This window comes from Amaranthus tricolor, chromosome 11 (genome assembly GCF_026212465.1).
Source record: "Amaranthus tricolor cultivar Red isolate AtriRed21 chromosome 11, ASM2621246v1, whole genome shotgun sequence".
NCBI lineage: Eukaryota > Viridiplantae > Streptophyta > Magnoliopsida > Caryophyllales > Amaranthaceae > Amaranthus > Amaranthus tricolor.
This window is the reverse complement of record NC_080057.1, coordinates 20,243,395-20,269,602: the sequence shown is the minus strand read 5'-3', so window position 1 is coordinate 20,269,602 and position 26,208 is coordinate 20,243,395. Positions and strand designations below refer to the sequence as shown.

General features: G+C 30.3%; 2 protein-coding genes across 3 annotated transcripts; both read left to right on the top strand.

Moving 5' to 3' along the window:
• Window positions 1-7,548: 7,548 nt before the first annotated feature.
• On the top strand, window positions 7,549-10,360 carry LOC130826647 (pollen receptor-like kinase 3). The gene is made up of 2 exons (XM_057692216.1): window positions 7,549-8,881; window positions 9,717-10,360. Exons 1-2 carry the CDS (start codon window positions 7,549-7,551, stop codon window positions 10,325-10,327), a joined length of 1,944 nt encoding a protein of 647 aa, XP_057548199.1. The 3' UTR covers window positions 10,328-10,360.
• Window positions 10,361-21,375: 11,015 nt separating this feature from the next.
• Window positions 21,376-25,538, top strand: LOC130827228 (exocyst complex component EXO70A1-like). 2 transcript variants are annotated; one of them, XM_057692890.1, is made up of 2 exons: window positions 21,376-23,779; window positions 24,427-25,531. In XM_057692890.1, the coding sequence occupies exon 1, from the start codon at window positions 21,646-21,648 to the stop codon at window positions 23,551-23,553; it is 1,908 nt and encodes a 635-aa protein (XP_057548873.1). In that variant the 5' UTR covers window positions 21,376-21,645; the 3' UTR covers window positions 23,554-23,779; window positions 24,427-25,531. The 2 variants fall into 2 exon arrangements, with proteins under 2 accessions (XP_057548873.1, XP_057548874.1); XM_057692891.1 differs by having other exon boundaries at window positions 21,464-23,839; window positions 24,427-25,538.
• Window positions 25,539-26,208: the final 670 nt, after the last annotated feature.

Here is a 26,208-nt window from a genome sequence, read left to right as displayed (position 1 = left end):
ATTCCGTAGCTATTGAAATAATAAATGATGAAAATGATCTTGAGCCAATATCGATAAATGAATGCAGAAAAAGACCTGATTGGCCAAGATGGAAAGAAGCAATTGAGGCAGAATTAAAATCATTAGAAAAAAGGGAAGTTTTTGGGCAAATTTTACAAACTCCAAAAGGCATAAAACCCGTAGGCTTCAAATGGGTATTTGTAAGAAAAAGAAATGAGAAAAATGAAATTGTTAGATACAAGGCAAGATTTGTAGCTCAAGGTTTTTCTCAAATGCCAGGAGTTGATTATGAAGAAACCTATTCTTCAGTAGTTGATGCAACCACACTCAGAATTTTGGTAAGTTTAACAGTTTCTCAAAGCCTACACATGAGATTGATGGATTTCGTAACTGTGTATTTATATGGGTCACTCGATACAGACATCTATATGAAGGTCCCTGAAGGACTAAACTTACCAACAAAAAATGTACCTAGAGAGATGTTTTCTATAAAACTAAAGAAATCATTGTATGAATTAAAGCAATCTGGGAGAATGTGGTATAATCGATTGAGTGAATATCTTATGAAAGCAGGATTCAAAAACAACCAAATTAGCCCATGTGTATTCATCAAACGATCTCAAGTCGGTTTCGTAATAATTGCTGTGTATGTAGATGACTTAAATCTGATTGGAACCCTAAGAGAAATTGAGATAACAGCTAAATATTTGATGAAAGAATTTGAGATGAAGGATTTAGGAAAAACTAAATTCTGTCTTGGTCTACAAATTGAACATTTGAAAAGTGGAATATTTGTCCATCAGAGCAATTATACTGAGAAAGTTTTGAAACGATTTTACATGGACAAGGCTCATCCACTAAGTTCCCTAATGGTGGTACGATCACTAAATATAAAAGATGACCTATTCCGCCCACAAGAAGAATACGAAGAAATTTTAGGCCCGGAAGTGCCATACTTGAGTGCCATTGGTGCTTTAATGTACTTAGCAAATAATACAAGACCTGATATAGCATTTTCTGTAAATTTATTAGCTAGGTATAGCAATGCCCCAACAGAAAGACATTGGAATGGGATAAAACATCTATTTCGGTACCTAAAGGGAACTATAGACCTTGGATTATTTTTCCAGTCAGGGAATGATGCTATACTCACTGGATATGCTGATGCAGGGTATCTATCTGATCCACATATGGCCAAGTCACAAACTGGATATGTATTTACATATGCAGGAATCGTAATATCTTGGAAATCAACAAAACAAACTCTAACGGCTACATCCTCAAATCATGCAGAACTAATTGCTTTATATGAAGCCAGCCGAGAGTGTGTATGGTTGAGGTCCATGATCGGCCAAATCCAAAAGGATTGTGGCTTAAACGATACAACTAGGGCTTCAACTACAGTTTATGAAGATAATGATGCATGTATCAATCAAGTCAGAGAAGGATACATCAGAGGAGACAGAACAAAACACTTGTCACCAAAATTATTCTTCGCACATGATCTACAGAGAGATAAAAAGATGAAAGTCCAAGAAATTCAATCTTGTGAAAACCCCGATGATTTATTCACAAAGTCACTCCCGTCAAAGCAATTTGAGTATTTGGTACGCAAGATTGGGATGTGCCGATTTCGAGACATATGTTAACTTCAGGGGGAGAAATATGCTCACTGTACTCTTTTTTCCTTTGATTAGTTTTTTTTTATCCCACTGGGTTTTTCCTGATAAAGATTTTTAATGAGACAGTTTTAAGATTATGAATGTCATAATAAATTTCCACATATATATGTAATGCATTCAAGGGGGAGTGTTGTGATGGGACAATACATTGAATGCATTGTTTTGTGGAATTCTATCTCTTGTAATAGTAATATATTTGTCTCCTTATATCATCTTGCACTATTTATATGTGCAAGATCTTGAATGTTGTGATAAGGAAATATAAGAAAACTGATATAAGTTCATCTCATATACTACTTTTCTCCTTATATTCTCCCTACTTTTTAACAGTTTCTTTGTAATTATAAGGATGACAAATGTAGTATATAACATCAAAAATATTTCATTCATTTTATTTACTTTGCATTAATTGCTATTTCGGTTTATTCATTTTATTTTGTATAATTTCTATTTTTGAATAATAACCAACTATTTTCTTTTAATCTCATTCTTAAATTTTTATTTTCGTTTAATTTCATCCACATAATTTATTCTTTTTCATTTCATTTATTATTAATATTCACTTTTTTCTTAAAATTTTCATATTTTCTCTATGATTCAAATCTATCCAAACAAAGAAAATATATATTGAAAGAGTATTAACAATAGTGTCTTTAATAAGATTGATAGTAAAATTTACAACACATTTTAATACAATCCAACACAAAATTAGACACTAATTGAACTAAATAAATCAATTAGAAGTTTCTTGAAGTAACACTTTTGTTGTTGGGTTATTTGAGCTCACATAATAATTTGAATTTCTTTGTTTAGACATATGCGCATGCAAATTTTTCATGCATTGGATGATAAAATATTTTTACCAAGATCGTTACGACGCTAAGAACTTTAATGAACGATACTAATAACAATGAACAAAACAACGTTTGATAATGTAAAACTTGCGAAGAGACACAAAGATTTAAGGAGGTGCACCCAATGATGGCTACGTCCTCCGTCGTGTGTAGTTTCTTGTTTATATTATATCAAAGGAGTAAAAATACTCTTGCAAATGAAGTATTACAATTAAGTAAGAGATAAAATCAAAAGGTTATGTGTTTGGCTTAGGGGTTGTGTTTAATGTGTCTTGATATGTGAATGAGAGCTCTCCATTTATAAGAGAGATCACACTAAATAACATTAAGTACATTAAAGCTATGGATAAATGATAATGAAACAGCCCCAAGTAATTGAAGAGTCAAAAACAGCATCTTAGGAGTATCAGAGACTTCGCTCGACCAAAACAGAGGCTTGCTCGGTCGAGCGGGCTACAGGAAGTTTCTGGTTGCATTCTATCTGCTCGCTCGACCCATCCTGGAGGTCGCTCGGTCGAGCGAGCTGGTCGAGCGACACTTCAGAGGGCTTCTAACAGTATTGCTCGACTTGCATAGTAGAGCATCTTGAATTAACCTCTGCACTTCTTCATTAAGTCCCATAACTCACATGAATAACTCACACTTCATTACCTCATTAATCCATACTTTTTAATCACCATCATAAATCACAATCATCAAGACTCAACTTAATACACCTATATTAACACACTCATAGGATTCCATTCCAAGAGTCACACATGAATACACACATTAATTGTGCACTCAAGTCACACCATTCATGAAACCATTCATAACAGATGATGTTGAAGAGTGTGTTATTTCATGACCATAAAGTGTTTGTATGGTTGCTTTAGTGATAAACATTGAAAGTTAATTACGCTCCTAATTTGGTTGATGAAACAAAGCATCGAAGAAATTGCAAACTTAATGCAAGTCTAAGGGTATGGTGATTTCATTGGAATTAAGAAGCAAGTTTTTTTTATTTTTTTTTTATTTTTTTTTTATTTTTTTTTTTTAAGGAATCAATTCAATTGAAAGTTTAAGCTTACGGTTGAGGTCCTAGGGTATATTTTATACTTTAACATGTCTCCTCACATGAGAGCTCTTTGGACTAGAAGTGTGAATGTAGCACAAGCCTTTTGATACATGACGCTAAATATTCCACTTTAAATGAGTGGTAGTTGAGATTTAGGATGTGAGTTTGAGTTGGCCTTAAGACTATAAATCCAGTTCAATTTAAAATGATTAAAATTCAGATTGAAAGAGCGTTTTGGACCAAAAGTCTTGATCTAAGCTCATTAGGACTATAAACAAATAAAAACTAAATCTCTAAATTAAGGTCGAATATGTGAAATAAAGATTTTTCAAATAATCTTTGATCTAAAATTTTTCTTCATTTGTGATTTAGGTATAAATTCTTACCCTTAGTATTGTTTTTTCGATTTTCTTTTTTACTATTTTTGAAATTTTTGAGTACTTTCTTTTCTAGTATCTTTCATTTCTTTATCTGTTTTCTAGATTCTTTACTTAATTAGTGATTTTATGCTAAAATTTTACCATAAATAAAATGGAATATCCTATGTTTCGACCTAATTTATTCGATTACTCAATTCAATGCATAATTTTAATCATTTATATCTTAAGCTATACTAACTAAAAATTATAAAAATTTGATATTATAAAAGTATTTGATTAGACGATTCAAACAAGATATCATTTGACTATTTTTTCTAACATATTACTATATTAACAACAATATATAAAATAAGCTTAAAAGATGAATAGTATCAATTACTTTTATGTAGGGATTATTTCACAATGGAGGAAACATAAATGAAAGATACATAAGGAGTACTTAGTCTATTGACTAAAAGAATTAAAAATATAACAAATAATATAATATTTTTTCCGTTTCATCATATTTGCTATATTTGACTTTTTACACAATTTAGTGTTATATTTTGATTATTTATATATTAAATTATACACATCTCAAAATTATAAAAAATTAATATTATAAAAATAAATGATTAGACGATTTGAATAAAAATCCATTTAATTATATTTATTCTTACACATTAACTGTAATATAATAAAATAAACTTAAACAATAAATAATATCGGTTATGCACCGAGTAATACGTAAACATATTATTCACATGTATGTATAAAAAAGTAAAAGCAAATTGAGTAAGACAAGCAAATTGGAAAGACAGAGTGGTCATATAATATTTTTTTCAATATCAAAATTAAATGCAGTGGGTCTCCAGTTGTAGAAGTCTCACTAATTGTGCCTTTCATCATAAAAGAATGGTTAGTACTAACAAAGTCGTTCCAGTTGTCAGCCTCATTAAAAAGACGAATGTCTGAAAATATCACAATTTTGTGATGCCTGCGTACTGCTGCGTTAATTCAATTAACATAGTAAAAAGTCATCTACTTCATGAATTCTATTATATTTGCTATATTTAACTTTTTACGTAATTTAATATATTATTTTGATAATTTATATATTATTATATGTATTTAAAATTTATAAAAATTTAATATTATAAAAATATATAATTAAACGATTCAAACAAAATCTCATTTAATTATAATTTTACATTTCTTACTTTAACTATAAATATTATTATAGTAGATTTGGATTAGTCAAAATTTGTATAGACTGAAAGTACTTCATAAACACCACATAAAATATTTAATATGTTATTATACTTATTTTTTGGTTATATATATGTACTCGAATTCAAAAATCATTTTACTTATCTTTTTTCTCATTTTTTCTTGAATCTTATATATATATATATATATATATATATATATATATATATATATATATATATATATATATATATATGAAAACAAAAAAGTATTTGTTTGCCTGATGAAATAGTTTTATTTTTCGTTTTAGTCTGATTTAATATATTTATCTTATTTTTAATTTTGCATATGAGTACTATTGTACTCTCTAAGTTCTCTCTATTATTTCTAAAGTCTTTTACCCATAATGCCTATTTTTAGTCTACATGCCAAACGCAAATGAGACTATTTATTTTGGCTAAGAGGAGTATTTATAAGTAGGGATTGTCATGAGTGAAGTTTGCATGGTCAAGTCCAATCCACACTTATTGATTTAATTATTCATACTGTAAACTTTTTTATATTTTAAAGGTTTCATTATTATTAAAATAGGTCTGTAGGTTGTATAGGTCTAAATTGAGTCCATATTAAATATAGAAATAGGTTTAGAACAAACTTAAAATTGATTTTAAATTGTATAATAAATCGGGTCTAAAGCGAGTCTAAGATAGGCCTGACGAATCTGAGATGAGTCTAGTAGATCTGGGTCTTAAATGGGTTTAGAGGAAAGACATAAGTCAGGTTTTGATCTGATGACCCTAGATCCATAACCAGACCCAATAATTTTTTGATCCAAAATCGGATTTGAATTCACTTGATAACAAAAAACAAATCCTAAAACTAGAAATAGGTTTGGAGCGGATCCATTAGAGTATTGGAACCATGACATTTCCTATTGAAAAGATCACAAATTGTTGAAGATTGTTATAGTAACGTGATTGGTAGTTTGGAGCTTTGAAAAGGTGTCCAAATTCCAAAACTAAAGTTATGAAGACAAATGGCAAATTGTAAATTAAGTCCAAGTTTTGTGGCCAAGGGTCATACTAAGTGGGCAAATGTAATTTATGGCCATCAACCACAAACATGTCAATATGAAGTTTCCTTGAAACAGTCAAGAACGTGTTTTTTTTTTTTTTTTTTTTTTTTTTTTTTTTTTTTTGCATTAATATTTTGACATTTCGTTGTATTTTTTTCTATCTTGTGAGCAAACATATGTCGGTATGATGGAACAAGGAGTGATCTTCTAATAATATGTTATAAGAAGTATAAAAATTCATAGGTTATATATAAAATTATTTATAACAATAGTTAACTAGTTATGCCAATAAATTTAATAAATACTCGTCTGAGAACAATTTTTTGCTTGCCTTGAGCTTCTAAAATCCACATATGATGTCATAAGTTTGGGCATATTTAAAAACTAATACTGTTATAAAAAATGTACACTTATAAAAATATTATTTTAACATAAAATTAATTTATGAATCAAAAGACTTACATATGATTTTATTGACGAAGTCAAAATTATATTTTTTATGTAACATCATATTTTGATTTATCAAAAAACTTATTATTTAAATACTTATTTTAGTTATATTAGAAATACTCAAATATATATACCGTGTACATATATATATGATTTACAAATACACATGTTGTTTATTAAAAATGATAAATCTATTTAAATTAAAAATAATAAATTGATTTAAAATTTTTTTGAACAAAGGAAAATAATAATTAAACTCGTCTTTTATGACGTCTTACCATGAGGCAAACTCATATAAATTGTAATTAACTCATTTTTTTAATTATTCACTTTAAAACTCTAAGTAATCACTTTAACATACTACTTGTATATGGGTCATCTCAATAGAGATAGTCTCATCATTAGACTGTCTCATTTAAGAATTTGTGAAAAAAATTTGAATCCACCATTGCTTTAGTTAGCGCTAAAATTGTTCCTAGAATTTGATGGACCAAAAATACTACAATTCCTTTGTTTCCGGCAAGTAAATGATTTTGTGAAATCAAGAAATTTCCTCTAATCATTCAATTTTCCCCTTCTTTCTCCTAAACATTTTGATTCTTTGAGACCTCTATCAATTTGAGGCTCTCTAACCTTATCCTTTAATTTATCACAAAAAACACAAAATTTCAATTTTTTTTTTATAAACCCAAAAAAGAAATACATTTTAAAAAAACATCATGATTTCTAGGCATTGGATGAATGAAAAATCATCAAAAAACATTCAAAAAAACATAAAAATAATTGAAAAAATCAGAAAATTGATCATATCATCAACAACACATAATTATCCCTCGAATATATTTTTTGGATAAAAATATAAATGGGCATTGTATTACCATATTATATTTTGATCATCATATTATGTTTAAGGGTACATTCCCTTAATGATGTAGAAGCCTTGCTAAAATTAAAGAATTCCTTCACAAATTCAGAGTCCCTAAACTCTTGGGACCCTAACACTTTTCCTTGCAAAAACAAGACTAGTATTTGGAAGGGAGTCATTTGTGTTGATGGGGTTGTAATAGGCCTAAGGTTGAAATCTATGGGATTATCAGGCAATATTGATGTTGATGCATTGTCTAATCTTGTAGGACTTCGAACTCTTAGTTTCGAAAACAATAATTTTTCGGGTTTTATCCCTTGGCTTAATCGATTAGGCTCGCTAAAAGCCATTTACTTGTCCGACAATCAGTTTGAAGGGAAAATTGATCCCGATTTCTTCATTAACATGGGGTCTTTGAAGAAACTTTGGCTAGCAAACAACTCATTTTCAGGTGAAATTCCATCGTCGTTAGCCTTACTAAGGAATTTAGTCGAGTTACACCTCGAAAATAATCGATTTTCAGGCATGGTTCCTCCCCTTAAGCAACCTCCATTGGAAAGACTTAACTTATCAAATAATGAATTAGAAGGGCAAGTTCCTATGAGTCTTTTGAACTTTAGGGATGGTACTTCTTTTGTAGGGAACCCTAATCTTTGTGGGGTTATTGTAAGGAAAGATTGTACGACTATGATTAAAGGAAATAATCATGGAACACCCCTAATTTCTCCTATGACATCTATAGGTGATTTGAAACACAATCAAGAACATAATAATATAAGGCAATTTCAAGGGATTTTAGCAATTTTTGTAAGTGTAACGGTGGTGCTTTTATCCTTAGTTGTCCTAGCTATCTTCATTAAAGAAAAGAGAAGAGAAAAACAAGATATTCCTACAAGTAATAAACCCAAAAACAAGCCTAATGAGGCTGCGGTAGGGTTACATGTTGAAGGTTATACTAAAATTTCCTCGAGTAAAGGGAGTTGTAGGAGAGGAGGCAGTAGTGCGGGGACAGGGGATTTTGTCATTGTTAATGTTGATAAGGGAATGTTTGGATTGACGGATTTGATGAAAGCTTCGGCTCAGGTGTTAGGAAATGGGAGCATGGGATCGGCCTATAAGGCGATTATGGGTAACGGATTAGGAGTTGTTGTGAAGAGGATGTGTGAGCTTAATGTATTGCAAAAGGATGGTTTTGATGCACATATTAGGATGTTAGCTAGTTTTAAACATAGGAATGTTTTGCCTCCTTTGGCTTATCATTTTACAAGGGATGAGAAGTTGGTTATTTATGAATATGTTCCTAAAGGCAGCTTACATTACCTTCTACATGGTAAGATCAATCTATTTTCTATGTTGGCTAACTTGATTAACAATTTTCATATGTTTGTATTGTTCTTGCGTTATTCTTTTGTGTATGCATAGCCCATAGATATTATGTTCTCTGTCAGAATGTTGGGTTTTTAGAAAAGGTAATCGTAGAAAGTTGGGGGTAAATAAGACGTGCATATATGTCTTATAAATTCATTATGAAGGCATAAGCAAGGATCTTGAATTTTCAAGTAAGGTTAATTGCTGAGATATCATTAGACTAACATTACTATATGGGTTAGAATGTTGGTTTTTCAGAAGAGGTAAGTGTAGGAAGATGGGGATAGACGAGATATGTGTATTTTTAAGGATAGAATTCGAAACGAAGGCATAAAAATGGGTCTTGAAGGTGAAAATGAGAGATAATTATTTAGTTCATATGCAAAGAAGAACAAAAAATTCTTTACTTGAGTTATGGAAGTTTGAAACTTTAAGGAGCTTAGAAGAGGAAAAAGGATATTGAAGATAACATGGATAACATGAATATAGAATAACATAAAGAACTCAAATATTTAAGAATACAATATGTTAAGATTAAGGCTTTAGCATTATTATTGTTGTGTTATTAATTGAGTACAATACTTATGTTAAGCCCATTAACCATTATCTACATTAGTATGATATTTTCCTCTTTGAAATGAGCCCGCACGAATTTTGTTTTTCAGCCCCTCCACAAAAGTACTCAAATAATTAATGAGGACTTGAATCACTTAAATGCTTGTCAACTCCATCTTATTTTTCCAACGTCCTTATTTATTATACTAATCTAGCCTCTCTTTTATGGAACGTACTTTCAGGTGATCGAGGAAAAGTTCATGAAGAACTAAATTGGCCAACACGTCTAAAAATCATAAAAGGAATAGTAGAAGGCCTATCATCCCTTCACTCTCAATTAAAATCTTTGGACATACCTCATGGTAACCTAAAATCTAGCAACATTATGATTACCTTACACAATGAACCATTACTCATGGACTATGGCTTTAGTCCACTAACTAACCCTAATGTCATAACAACAACATTATTTGGTTATCGATCACCCGAAGTTATACAATACAAAAAGGTATCACCAAAATGTGATGTTTATTGCCTAGGAATAGTCATTCTTGAGATCCTTACATGTAAATTTCCTACTCAATATCTTAATGCCACCAATGGTGGCACCGATGTCGTGCAATGGGTCGCCTCGGCCATAGAAGAAGGCCGAGAATTTGAAGTACTTGACCCTGATATTGTGTCGAATTCGACGAGTTGTAAGGCTAGTATGGTTAAGATGCTACATATTGGGGCTGATTGTAGTGAAGTTGATGTTGATAAAAGGCCTAGTTTGAGTGAAGCTAAGGAGAGGGTACAAAATATTGATGTTCATGATGGTGGTGGTAGGGATGTTATGGCTCTTAATGTCTAATTTGGTTTGGATAACGACATTGTAGTTGTTGATATTGGCCTTGTAAAGTTGTTTGTGTTTTGTACTTGTAAAGTTGTCGTGTTAGTTATTTAATGTTTAACACGTCATTTTAGATGTTACATTTGATATTTTGGATGTTATAACACTGACTTCAATTGCTTAAAAGATTGACTTTAAATCTTTTAAATGATTTAATTGAGCTATTTAGTTGAATTTAAAACTAGGAATAACAATGGGTAGAACTTGAATTATAATATCCAATTTGGGTAAAGCTTTTCCTAGATAAAATAGGAACTTTTTCTTTTTCCTTTTTCAGCAACTCTTGTATGAGATGAGACCGTCTCATCATGAGAAAGTCTATACAATTAGCTTATTTTCTAGTTGGTAATCATTTTAAAGTTATGACTGACTACTCTAAGATTATAAGTGATTAGTCTAAGGTGATTAGTGACAGACTTTACGGTGATAATTGACCACTTTAAGGTTCTAATTAATCACTTTAAGATTGTAAGTGAGCACTAAGGTTATAACTTATAAGTTATCATTTTTAAGATTATAAAGTGATAACTTTACAACTGCGAGTGATTACTTTAATAAGATTATTATAGGTCATTTAAAAATTACAAGTGACCACGTTAAGGTTATAAGATATAACTTTAAAACTATAAGTGATTACTTTAAGGTTATAATTGATCACTTTAAGACTGTAAATGCACACTTTAAGGTTATAAGTGATCATTATAAGACTGTAATTGTACATTAAGTAAGCCCAATAAAAATGATCTAACTGTGAGAACGTCTCATTTGAAAATTTAAGTTTGTTTAAAGGAAAATTCAAAATAGAGACCTATCTAGTGTGGTTTATATTTGGGCTTGCATTTGTTGTTCTTTTACAGTTTTGATCATGTATGGTTTGGGTTTGCCACTCCAAATCCCACGTTGGGGATATGGACCATGTGCGACTACCTTATTACCTTTATTGGGCTTCTACTTAACATGCATTTTCATTGAGGCCGGAACTTCAAGTTTTATTGAACACAAAATGTCCAAAATTATCACATTAGACAATTAAAAACTCACTTTAGTTTTTTAAAAACTAAAAGAGTCACTCTGAAAGTAAATTGAACTTTTTATATGGACACGTCTCAATGTAAAATCATTTCATATAAGAGTTGTTGAAAGTTTATTAACTTATAAATTGTTTTATTTTATATTTTAGTTATAATTTTCGTCTTTATCGTTGTTAATAAATAAAATTGCTCAAATAATTTTAAATCTTCACAATTTTCAGCCTCTTCTACTAAAATTCATTTTTATGATGTCAATATATAGGGATGGTAAAGAGTTGGAACTCATTTTAGATATTGCAACTTCGACTATATTCCAAATAAAAGTCATATATCGTTTTGTGCTATGATTCAGACTTGAATTTTATTGTCTCCAACTTTTCTTCGATATTGACTCTGAGACTTTCAGTAGAGTTAGATTATGCTATTTTTTATAATAAATTCCTTTAAGAATATGTAAACTCACAAGTCATAACAATAATGTCTTTTGACTAGGTTGTATGTGTCCAAATTCTAATTAACTAAAAAACTAGGCTTCAATTGTATGTCTATATCAATATTAGAAAATACAAACTTATCTAATATAAACTAGAATAAGAGATAATTGGACAAACTCAGAGTTGAATGTCAGATTAAATAGAGTTAGAGTCAAAGTCGAGTTGAATGCATATTTTTTATCAGATTCGATTCAAATTGATTTTAGAGCCGAATTATTTCCTCATATTTAATTCTTAAGATTGAGTCAGATCATAATCGAATTCAAACTGAATTTGCATCCATATCAATATAGAGATCATTTTTCCCTTCACATAAATCCTAGCTTTGCCTTTGAGTCTACCGATGATAATATTTTTCATATAACATGACAATTATTGAGGTTATACAATAAAGATGAATACCGGATACATGTATAATTTATTTACTGGGTATTATAGTATGATATGATATAATATATATAACATAATTCTTTGAAATTCAATTTATTATCATTTCTTTAAATATGAGAAATAAACAAAGTTGTTAAGGCTTATATTATACCCAACTTGCCAGAGTATTTGTACTCCCATATTACTTGGGATTAGACAATATAATTTTCTGAGACTACGTTTTAAATGTAGTGCACCTTCTCCATTATTATCCAGCCATGCACTCGTGCAACCATGAATTAACAATTATAATTATTTTTGTAACAATAACTTATAGTACCATCTAGATCATATAATAATTATGTATATTTTAATCAGATCTTTATTAGTTGTGCGAAAACTTCTCAGGATTTTAAAGATTGTTTTGAGATGGGTCAAATTGATGCAATTATGTCTATAATAAAATTGTTTTTATTAATTTTTAGTAGTAAATATTATTTATAATTTTTGATAAATAAAATATATATGTCTGATTTTATTTGTTATTTAATATAAATAATTATTATGATATGAAATTAAAAAATTTTAATTTTTTGACCAATCTAAATTAAGGACTAAATTCGGTGGTATAATTACTTTATTTTCTGTGAAATTTTAGCTGACTAATTATTGTAGCAAAATAAAGAAGTTACATCAAAATTATGTGTATTTTTTTCGCGAAATAGTTATATTTAATTCTTGCGGGTTTTATATATTAGAGTTAGGAGAGTATAATGGTTGAAAAACGTAATTATATTACTTGAAAACATCATATTTATAGTATAAAGTATAAATATACAAGATATATCAAAATAACAAGAGAATCAAAGTTATCCAACCTACTAATAGCAAAAAAGATACTAAACATTTACTATCATTGATGATTATGAACAATATCAATGTTAATTGTAGAAAATAATCTCCATTCTCCAATATTATTCTAGCGAAAATCAATATAAATAAATAAATAAATAAATAAATATATATATATATATATATATATATATATATATATATATATATATATATATATATATATATTATTTTATTGAATTAGATTAAGTCAGTTTTCTACTAAATATCAATATGGGTTTCTTTGAATTCGCCCAATCTTTTTTGATAAAATCAATATGTTTGTAATTCTCGTCTTTTATCTCTTCATAGACTTAATCATTACTTTAACAAATGAAATATATTGAATTTTTGCTTTACAAAAGTCATGTATTTGATAAGTTTAATCACGATAATATATACTTATATTATTCTTTAAAGTTATATTTTTATATATTTAAAACTCATAAATTCATACATTGTACGAGTTTCTATATTAGTATGATGATAAAAGACTTGTATTTTTTAGCAAATTAATATTGATAAAATTTCTTAAATTTGTTATATGATTATATGAAATTGATTAAATGGTTGGGATACATTATTTGGGTATGTGCAAAGGAATGCACGTTAATGTCGGCTTGATGAGGCTGGATATTAGTTGACTTCAATGTTTACGTAATTAAGTTTTGTCATTAAGCTAAGCTTGCTAACTTGTATCTCTTTGAAGCAACACAACAAGACAAAATCACAGAAAATGTCTACACTTATACTTGTTTAATTAGATTAATTCATTTTTAGTTTTTATGATATCATTTTTGTGGAATCCTAGGATGATTAAAATAAAAACAAAAAATATTCTTCAATTTAAAAAACAAGTCCATTTTTGAAAATTTTAAATTCAAAGTTAAAATGTATTTCTAGAAATCATTCATCATAATTATTATATTTAGCATGTTATGTGTAAGACCCAATCAATAGGTCACACAACTAAGCAGCTATATAGCTAGGGATGGGCATGAATCGTGGACCCTAAGGGTCTAGACCCAATTTTAGGGTCTAAGACCCAATCCGATCCTATTTTAAGGGTCTAGATCCACCTATTTTCGGACTTTACTATAGGTCCATGATATTAGAATCTGCATCTGGGTCTGGGTCTACGCTTTTGAGGTCTTCTTTGCCCTCTTTTTAAGTCTCTTGAGCTCCAACTTACTATCTTCCATTCTATTAGGACTTATAGCTCAAAATATAAATTTATTAGAGTGATCTATCAACAACAACAATGTCACAACTTGAATCCCAAATACTGGGGTGGAATGCATGAACGAATATATCAATTTTAATGGTCATCCACATGCATTCTTCTTCTCCATTCATTTTGATTTTCTACACCTCAATTTATAAGTCTAGATCCTTCATATTATTTTCCACTCATATCTTCCAAGTTATCTTCGGTCTTCCTCGATCGCCCTCATTTTGAGTCTCTTAAGTTCCAACTTACTATCTTTCTTACTATTTTACTAATTCTCTGTATTTGCGCATACTGAAACCATCTTAAATGATTCTCTTTCATTTGTCTTTTAATAGAGTGATCGATGATTAATATAAAAAATAAAATGCTGTAGCTTTAAAGGGGGTTCTAATATACAAAAATAAAAGAAATGGCCAAACACAAGAAGTGTATCAAATTCTTTTTTCTCTAAATAAACATCATTAGTTAACAACTAGTTTTACTCGACATCTCTATTATATGACTTACATGCTAACAAAAAACAAATTAAATGCTATGGACTAATCAAAATTGTCAACTGAATTAATTTTAAATTTAACCCCAATAACACAAAACAAATAAACAATATTTCTCCTATAGTCTTATTCCCTTCATTTCAATTTATTTTTTATGAAGTACATGAATAAAAAAAATTACATTACTTAGAATAATTCAATCTTTTTATAATTTTCTTAAAATAATTTCATCTATGATTAATCATAAATAATTCCAATTTTAGGGGATATTTGCCTAGAGTGAATTTAGGTAACCCATGAACTGTTATAGTAGGTAATTTATCAAAAAAGTAAACTAAAAATTAATTTAAAATTAGAGAAAATTTTTGAAAATTTACATAAAAAATATTTAGAATAATAAAAAAAATCAGAAAATTTTTTCAACATTTTTTTCGACATTTTATCTTAATTTATCCTTTTTAAAAAAATAAAATTTGCTATGGCAAGTCATTCGATTACCAGATTTACTTTAGAAAAATAATCTCCAAATATTGGGACTATTCCTGTTTAATCTATAGGTGGAATTATTTTAGGTAAATCATGAAAATATTAGATTATTCTAGATAAATTTTTCTAAATAAAACTCTTACATTTCAGTTAAAGTGTGACAAATAAATAAAAACAAAAGAAATATTAGTCTATCCTCTTTGATGCACTCTTTGATTTGCATCAAAGAGGAATTGAGTTATTTTTAGGAAAATGATAATAATTGATTAAGATAGTGAATGAATTGTGTGGTTGATTTTAAATGAGAGTTAAAGTATATAGATGAGATTAAAAAAAGTGATGGATCGTTGTTTTAATATAAAAATGATGCAAATTAAGTGAGAAGAATCAAAATAGAAAATAATACAAATTCAATGGGACCACGGAGCAAATACTCCCTCTTATTCAGAGTAATTGTTCAATTTTCTTATTTGGCAAATTCATATCCATTGTCCCATTTCCTTTTTTTTCAATGATTTTTTTACCTAAATATCCTTAGTTCACACACGTAATTATGAAAATACCCCCACTTTTACCGTTTATCCAATTAATTCAATCACTTAAAAAATTCTAATTACCATCTTTTTGATAGATTCCATCCCACTCTTAATATTTGTGCCTAATCAAATAGAACAATTAGTCTGAATAGGAGCAAGTACAATTTTAACAAAGAAATCAAACAACCACCCATAATAAAACCCATAATAAAAGTTGATTCAAGCAAGCTTCTAGAGTTTAGAGTAGGGATAGCTTTAAAAAAAAAAATAACCTTGGGATTGCTATTTGCTAGCTCCACATCAAAATCTAGCTGTTTTTGTCCAAATAAACACATATAAAATGGCTTCAAGATTCTATCTATTGTTCCAAAACATAGAAACTTGCAATGTAATAGTATCACATTTATTACTCTTACAAGACACCTCTTATGTCCCTTGTAAAATGGAATTGCAAAGGAAAGGCTGATTTAGTTTAGTTCGTAATACTCTATTTGTAATCATTTGGATTTTTGCATCAGTTTTTCTTTCGAATTTATCTCATTGTTTTTTGCACTTTTCCTTTTTTAAGCAATGATTTTATTCTCATTTTTTAAATCTAATTAACAAATATATGATTTCTCTCCATTTTAATTACTCACCTCTATCTTTCACTTGGTTTTATTTCATTCTCCAGCTCAATTTTTTAATCTACTAAATAGACAGAGTGAGTAGCAGTCTAAGACAAAAACCTATATGCAACGGTTAAATTGGTGGAACCATCTATACATGGGCCAAATAGTCCACCGCCTAATTTTTTTTCAATTTAAGTACTTATATACTAAATCCAAGACTTAAAAGATCAAATTAAAGACCTAAATGACCAAATCTAAGACTTAAAAGATCAATTCTAAAACTTAGATTGATTTGGTTTTAATTCTAAAATTTGGTATCATAAACTTATAAAAAATTTCAATTCTTTGACTTAAAAGACCTAATTTAAGGCTTAAAAGGTCAATTCCAACGTATCTTGGATTTTGCCTTTTAAGTTTTAAATTTGAATTGAAAAAAAATTATATATAAAAAAAATTGTTATATGAGACCGTTTTACTGAGAGATGCGTCTTATACATGAGTTAGATAATTCATCTAATATATACTATGAGAATATGAGTTCTTTATAGGCTCCTTATTTAAAGTAGTCTTACCGAAAGACGGTTTCTCACAAGAATAGCTCAAAAAAATAAAAAAAAAATAAATTATTGATTGTGCATTTGTTAAGGTTAATACTTGGAATGAGCAATTTAAGATTTGGTTTTAGGTGATGTAAAAATACTTATTAAGCTGGGCTTTTCCTTTGGTTGCATGGATATAACATTTCACATCAGATTTTCTGAAACACTAATATTAACTTGGTTTATACATGTAATGTTTCTTATTGATGTTCCCATAAAAAATGTCACAAGAATAATAAATCTAACATTTTTTTTGATGGTGGATATATTATTTTATCGAATAAAAAGTTAAATAAGAAAAAGTAAAAATCATAAGCATTATAAAAATATTAATATAAAATTGGTGAAAAAAATATGAATACCAATATTATTACAAAAAGTTTTCAATAAAATTAGTGAGAGGCATAAAAAGACCATAAGCAGTATTAAAATATTAAAATATAAAGCTAGTGGAAAAATGTGAAGACCATAAAAATCAATAAAATATTTAAATTAGGAAGAATAAGGTTAACTATGATAGAATAATGTATTTGATAGAATAATATATTAATGATTTTGTGAATATTTTATATTTTGGTAAATATTGTGTAATTATATTGTTTCCTAAAACTATAGGATCCTCTTTGTATTTATTTCCATTTCATCTAATGAGAAATCAAGGCACATAATTCCATTATGGTATCAAGAGCATAGGTTTTTTGATCCTCTTCTCTTCCGTCTCCCCTTTTTAACCGTCCACCATCTCTTTTGGTGGCTACCGGTCTACTTTTTCTTCTATCTCTTTCTCTCTTTTTCCTCTTTCTTATGGCTTCTATAAAAATTCACCGGACAACTTTGGTTACGAATATTAAAAATTGTGTTCCCATACAACTTGATGAAGAAGGTGTTAATTTTAACACATGGTAGACTCTTTTTCAACTTCATTGTCGTGCCTATTTAGTAGTTGATCATATCATTCCCGATGAGTCTACCAAAACTTCGAAATTGCGGGATCCGAATGGCAACGTCTTGATGATATTGTTCGCACATGGATTTATGGTACTATGTCCCGCTCTTCTTACTTCGATTGTTCATCCTAAAGATAGTGCTCGTGATGCTTGGGACCGACTCGAAAATAATTTTCACAATAATAAAACCTCCCGCATTCTCCATCTTGAATCTCAATTTAATGAGCTTTCTCTTGCTCAATTCTCCAATGTGAAAAGCTATTGCAATGAACTCAAAAATATTGCTACCACCCTTAATAATCTTGGTACCTCCATCGCCGATAATCGGTTGGCTCTTCAAGTTCTCCAAGACTTGACATCTGATTATCACACCTTTCGTTCTTTGGTGCAACATATGAATCCGGTTCCATCGTTTGATTCTCTTCGGTCCATGCTCTTGTTGGAAGAACACTCAAATAAGAAATATAATTCTCCCTCTCAAGACTCGGCTCTCGTGAGTTGTCCAATATTTATAATATAAGTACAATGATTTTTAAAGAAACAACAATTAAAACCACTCTAAATAGCAAATGAAAACCCCATTAATAAATGGAGGAAATACTATTTAATTTGGTGTATACTATTGTTGTGTCTACCAATTTTGAAAACATGGATCTCTTTGAATTTCATTTTTTATTTGCTCGTTACAAAACACAAAATTAATAAAATTACTTCTCAACTTTAATTTTCTAAAACAACTAAGCTCTTTTTAAATACTCCACTATTTTATTCCTATCTGTTGATTCTTGTCGATATTGAAACGATACTTATAAAATAAATATGTTTTGCGACTGATTTTCAATTGTTTTACAGTCGAAAAAACAGTTAGAGAGCAAAGTAAATCAAATTCAAATATATAGACCTTTCGACTTCCATTTTAGTTGAAAATTCATATGGAAAATAAGTGACTATTTCAATTTTATTTTAAATAAATTTATAAAAAATATATTTTTTTAATTAAAAACTATATTTAATTATAAAAAATAATAAATATTAGTTGTAAAATAAATAATAAGTTAAATACCCAAATAAACATAATTTACATTAAAAATAAAAAAAAAAGATTGTTTTACAAATTACAAAAAATAAAATTGTTCAAATTATCATAAATCATAAATACATAAAACATTTCAATAATTAAAATCTAGCATGATGAAGGTGGAGGCTGAGGTGGCTGATTTTGCTTGAACACAAATCACAAGAATTAGAGCAAATTTGTCACCTCTTCAAGTGTTCAGCGTTGCTCCTCCACGATGCATCATGTTGCTCTTGGGTAGCGACTCGACCAATATGAGCATACAACTGTTGTATTGCCTGATCTCAGAGTAATAGTGGTGTGATGATGACCCAACACCAAAAACAATCTTATAGGGTCTCTTTCTTTGGTGTATGAGATTCCACATTTTAAACCACACTAAAATAGACAACTTGCAAATTATCTACATGCTTGTCAATGGATAGCTCAGCAACAAAGCCTTTATACTCAGCCTGCAAACAATTGTGCATAAAAATTAACACAATATAATCCATGATAATTTTAGTAGAGTTTTCTCAGTAAATTGAACATCCCCAAAACATAATTAACACCAACAAATAAGACCAATACGCAGCTTAATTCATTTTATTGTCAACCACGACTGATTAACCAACATATACTCGAAAACTTCAACATTAGCTAATCCATTAAACTTAACAACCAAAAGGCATCATCTAATCCTAATTTTTTATTCTAAAATAAGACATTAATAAAAGTTACACTAATACCCTCAATTCTCTCGTTTGCTCATTACATGCTATGTGTAATCCGCACTTGATGTAATACGAGTAGATAAATCGTAAAAAGAGGGCTTTCTTTGACTTTCTTGCTTCTCAATAATATAATTAATTACAATATTTAACGAATCAATTTTTAAAAATTTAATAAATAATAATAGTAGGAATTTAATAAGATATACAAAATACATAATTAATGTCCGATGGATTGAAACAGATGCACTGATATGACTAACCTAAGTCTTTACTTCTTCTCCCTGCCCGCGATTCGTTCTCCCTCTCGACTGATGAGCTTTAAGCTCGTCGGACTTTAAGAGCCATTTTCTCAATGAACTTTTCGAGCTAACCTAATTTGTAATCAGTCTTTCTCTAAAACGTGACCTTGGCTTTCTTCTTCCATTCCTTGTCGATTAAGGAGTAATAGAATGATCGCAAGATTATGGTTTCTAAGATTTAAAAAACAATTAATGGTGTTGGTTTAAAATATAATTTAAAATTTTTAAAATAAAATAATAGGGTATACCTAAAACTTTAACCAATAGAATTTAATTGTTTTTTTTCCACCAAATGCCTCCAAATCTATCCTTTTAGATCCATTGTTCAAAGGTTTTGTAGATGGAGGTGTCAACGCAAACTTGAAATATAACAAGAGTTAATGAGTTGACTTTAAATAAATTTTAAAATTATTATTATAAAACATACTCTGAGTTATCGGACAATGATTGACAATAGTGGTCGAGGCCAAGCTTGCCCAGCCAGTATGCATTTGAACTCATCCAACCAACTATGAATAACCAATTATGCTTATCATAAGTGTAGACATTATATGTGATGGTGACGACCCCTGGAGTGTCATTGGGGTGCCCTATATTGGGGTCATAGGTTGATATTGAGAACCTCGAGATGTAGTGAGGGATCTTGTGACTTTATCCCGAAGAGGGATAAAGATATCTAGAAAATGCTCCTCCATCCCAAGAAGGACGTAAATATTACTGATTGTTGATGTGTTGTGCCTCGTTTAAGGCATGTGTCTTACACCCCTTACCTCGTTCAATGTAGCTCTTTTTGGACCTTATTGCCTTTGCTCAAGGCACTACTTTATCTTTTCACGGCACCCTTCAAGAAGCTCTTTTCTTGCTTCATATAATGATCCAATGCTTAATCTTTCATAACTTATTGCATACACTTCTTCTTCATCTAATATGCAAACCATTGAATGAGCAATGAGATGATCAATATGCATGCTTATGAAAGCAGTTTTTAACCCACCTAATAACAATGGGTCGAGTACCCAATTTATAACTTATCTTTCTCTTAAGAAATTTACCCCCCATTTAAGATCCAAATCATCAACTGTTCAGATGGAAACAGTCGGATTAAATATTTTAACACCCCTAGTCCCTACTAAGCATCAAGCATTCAACCCAAAGTCATAAAGACTACCAATAGGTTGACTCCCTAGTTATTAGTTTCTACTATCCAATCATAAATTTGGGCCGCCAACTCTGCCGGAATATCCTCCTCTATTTTTACTCACTAAAACATTCACTCTTTCAATACGTTATCTGATGTCAAAACCCCTCATTTTCCCCCTTTTTATTACTCCGCCTTTTTAAACCTTCAAATTAATTTCTAAACCCTCCCTTTCTCTCTCTTCCCTTTTTCAACATCCAGACAAAAAACCAACATATCACCATCTCCACTCTCACCCTCTTTACTCCATCTCTCCCATCTTCTCTCTCTCCTTCCTCTATTGGTATCCAGTTCAAGCTTTGATAATGGAGTCTCCGCATATTGGCGGAACACTACCACTCAACAATGAAGAAGACGAACACAAAATCGAATCACCTGAAAAAATCATACTTCGATGGGATTCTACTGTTTCCGAAGAAGCTCGTGATAAGATGATTTTTTCCGGTGATCGTCAAGAAGTTGATCGTTACTTGAAAGCTGTTGATGAGATCCAACGCTCAATTCAATCACTTACTATCTCTTCACCTTCTTCTGGTGACTCAAACCCTAACACTATTCAAATCGCCATGGCTAGGTTAGAAGATGAGTTTCGCAACATTTTACTTTCTCATTCTTCACCTGTTGATTCTGATTCTTTGCTTGTTGATACTCCTCGTTCTGTTTCTTCTTCTTCGCGTGATCATTTTGATCAATTTGTTGATGCTGCTGTTTCGGAGGAGTTGGATTCGGAGATTCCGAGGTGTGATAGTTCGGAATCTTCTAGAAGAAGTGTAAGATCGACGACGAGTATTCGTGAAGTTGATTTGATTCCTTCAGATGCGATCGTCGATCTTCGAAGTATTGCTGAGAGAATGATTGCTGCGGGTTATTTACGAGAGTGTATTCAGGTTTATGGCAGTGTGAGAAAATCTAGCGTTGATGCGAGTTTCCGAAGTTTAGGTATTGAGAAGCTTAGTATTGGTGATATTCAACGATTAGAATGGGATACTTTAGAGAATAAGATTCGTCGTTGGATTAAAGCTGCGAAAGTTTGTATTCGAACTCTTTTCGCTTCGGAAAAACGATTAAGTGAGCAGATCTTTGATGATTTGAGTTTGAATTCGAGTGTTGTTTCATCACCGCCATCTTCGTCGTATTCAGAAGCTTGTTTTCTGGAAACAGTGAAAGGTCCTGCAATGCAGTTGTTTAATTTTGCCGAAGCAATTAGTATAAGTCGAAGATCTCCGGAAAAACTGTTTAAAATTCTTGATTTACATGATGCGTTGGCGGAGTTACTGCCTGATATTGATGTTGTATTTGAGTCTAAGACGGCAGAGTCAATTAGGGTTCAGGCAACGGAGATATTGTCTCGATTAGCAGAGGCAGCGAGGGGGATATTATCCGAATTTGAGAATGCTGTTCTCAAGGAACCTTCTAGGGTTCCTGTTCCTGGCGGTACAATTCATCCATTAACTAGGTATGTGATGAATTATATTAGTTTGATATCTGATTATAAGCAAACATTATTTGAATTGATTGTAGCGAAACCTTCTTCGAGTGTTTCGAGGTATTCAGGGGAGCTATCAGTGCCTGATTTTGATTTTTCGGAATTAGAAGAGGAGAGGACTCCTCTAGCGATGCATTTGATTTGGATAATTGTTATATTGGAATATAATTTAGAAGGGAAATCACAACATTATAAAGATACATCTTTGGCTCATTTGTTTATGATGAATAATGTGCATTATATTGTGCAAAAGATTAGAGGATCACCTGAATTAAGGGAAATGATTGGGGATGAATACTTGAAAAAGTTAACTGGGAAATTTAGGCTTGCTGCAACTAGTTATCAAAGGGCGACTTGGGTGAAAGTGTTGCATTGCTTGAGAGATGAGGGTTTACATGTGAGTGGTAGTTTTTCGTCCGGGGTGTCAAAGAGTGTATTGAGAGAGCGGTTTAAATCGTTTAATGCCATTTTTGAGGAGGTTCATCGGACTCAAGCAACTTGGTTAGTGCCTGATACACAGCTTCGGGAGGAGCTTAGGATATCAATAGCAGAGAAGTTGCTCCCTGCTTATCGATCATTTCTTGGTCGGTTTAGGAGTCATATTGAAAGTGGCAGGCATCCAGAGCAGTATATCAAGTACTCATGGGAAGACTTAGATTCAGCTGTGTTGGATTTGTTTGAGGGTAATCCAGCTACGCAGCACTTGAGAAAAAGGTCACAGGGATAACATGATTGTTCGATTATGTCAAAACTAGAAGCTAGGAAACTCATTCTTTCAATTTCTTTGAAGAAGCGTTTAGGTGATGGCGTTGTGTTTGATCTAGGGTGATTCCTGAAGACTCGTTTTTCCTAAAGCAACATCTGTTTGATTGTCAAGGGTCATAGTGAAGCAAGTTGGAAAAGATCAAGGGTTTCACCCTCCAGGACTGCCAGAGTCTGAATGCTTCTGTCCTGTAAGCATTTCTGTTGTATCGCCATTACACTCTAGAATTTTGATTCATTTTTGCTCCTATGTAAGCTGTTCATCTTGTGTTTTTGTTGTGAATTTTCTTATATCGACAAGCAATATTCTTTTATATGTTCCTTTTTATCTTTGAAAACAAGTCTATCTACTGTTGCCCTGTTTACACTGGTCAAAGAAGACTGTAAATCCTTTATAAATCAATAATCATTACTAATATGATTTATATTTGTTTGTAAGCATTCAAAGCATTTTGGATCCTTCCATTCTTGACCTGTTGTGGTTATAACTTAGACGTTTGGGACCTTTCATATTCTAACTTCATACTAGTATATCGCACCTAAGGGGACCATCACTGGAGACACCGCCAGGAAATTTCTGTGGAATGGATTTTACTCAATTTCAATGTCCATTTCAATGGAACCAAATATTTGTAGCTTTTTTTGTTTCGGCTTATACTTTTTGTTAAAAGTTGCAAAATCAGTTGGGACTCGGGAGTTAATGACATTGGGGGAATGTAAAATTGTATGTTACTTGATTGTCTTACAAATCATATCTCCTTTGCTATTGAGGTCTAAAGCTTTAAAGTACTCCTATGATGTAATAGTGGTTTCTGATTGGTGTTTTTCTTCTTTCCAGAAGTCTTACCTGGTTGATATCCTGAGCAAATCTTTCGTAGTTGGGAACTAAACTTGCTTATGTCACAGACTCACAGTGCATAATTGTAATTACATGTTATAGAAGTGTCATGAAGTGAAATCTGAAGATAGAGCTCACCGTGACATGGTATTTGGATTTGATTTGTGTTAACCTTCTGGATGATGTGTCGTCTCGTATGTACACTTGGATATATACATTATTCTGTTGTTTTTTGTATGTAAACAAGTTTGATTACTTTTTTTTTTTTTTATCTTGAGGTGAGATGTTTTCAATCACCTACAATAAGACTAATTATTCAATGTGTTGTGTGATTCAACTATTCTGTGTTAATGCTTGCTTAGTTGATTATAGTTATACTGGAAATAGAAATGCAATTTTGCTAAACTTAAACTATGATTCAGTTGGTGATTTGTATTTACATTATTGTTTAGATTTCCTTCTTTTCCTGAACATAATGTTTACGGTTACTCATCTTTTCTGCACTAATTTTAGATGTCAATAATAATAAATTAGTAGTCCATATTTTCATTAGGTTGCCTCTTTCAGACGATTGTTTTAAAAGCACTTGCACTTCTATGTTATTTTTGGGCAAGTTAGTCATTCCATTGTGAATTTGACCTTTGTAAAGGTCTAGACTCTGGACAACAGAAATTTGTCATGTGAGTGGGGTCAACACTGTGATATGATCTTCATGAATTTCAAGTCTAACTGATCTTTCATATATCAACCTCATCATTCTCATACTCGACTGATCTTTCTTATCAACTTTTCTCGAAGAATTTTATATGCAAAACCCACTTACTAGTATTTTGAAAAATTATTAAAAACTATCTCGAAAAAGCTTAGTTTTTCAACAGCTACCTAAAATAATTCCTTTTCGTCGAAAGTTACCTAATTTTTTTTGTCGAAGACTATTAGTAACGTTTTTCAACTAAACTTTTGTTTTCATGTCATATGAAAATCATGTGACAATATAAATCCCATTTTAGTTTCCCCTCTTCTTTCTTCATCAAAAATAGACCCTAATTTCGAATGAACTTAAGGTAAAAAAATAAGTGACCGCAATTAAAAGATTTTAGTAATTTGTGGGTGACATTGAAAACGAGTGGTGATTATTCATTCTAATTAATCACTATATGCAGAGCTCATATTACGTAGTAATGAAAAATTATAAACAATTTTTTAATCAAATTTCATTAACATAAAAATAATATTTATATTTCATAAAATTTACATTTTTAATCATTGTCATTGCCCATTATCACTAAATGCTAGTCTCTCCATCTCATGAAATTTGTATCACATTTCTTATTAGTTCGTCTTATTAAATTTCTCCTATTATTATTTTTAGTCATTATTAATACTATTTTTTTGATTTTATCCACATTCAACTATTCTTTTTATTTTATTTTCATACATTTTTTCCACTTTTTCTATAAAGTACCAATTTGCCAATTTTTTTTATTTCTCCACCAAATACTTCTAAGGACAATTTTTTTATTTATCCAACAATCTAACAACCAAAAATGAGCACTCATAACTTTGAATATGATACCTTTAACTAAAAAATGTGAATTTTTTCGGAGATAAAAGAGAGTATGAAACATTTGTACACTAAAAAAATACTTTTATTTTGGTTACAAGATTAGCTAAAAGAATATAAACTAAGAAAATATAAATGTGATATTGTCTAACTGAGACGAGATTTATTTTTACCAGCAACATTAGTTCAATCATGAATGTAAATAATTAGAAGAAAAA

Excerpts from the sequence above, each read along its gene's own strand:
- LOC130827228 (XM_057692891.1), top strand. The coding sequence starts at position 21,646 with ATGGAGTCTCCGCATATTGGCGGAACACTACCACTCAACAATGAAGAA.
- LOC130826647 (XM_057692216.1), top strand. The coding sequence starts at position 7,549 with ATGGGCATTGTATTACCATATTATATTTTGATCATCATATTATGTTTA. Across the intron at positions 8,882-9,716 it reads CTTACATTACCTTCTACATG|GTGATCGAGGAAAAGTTCAT; the intron begins GTAAGATCAATC and ends ACGTACTTTCAG.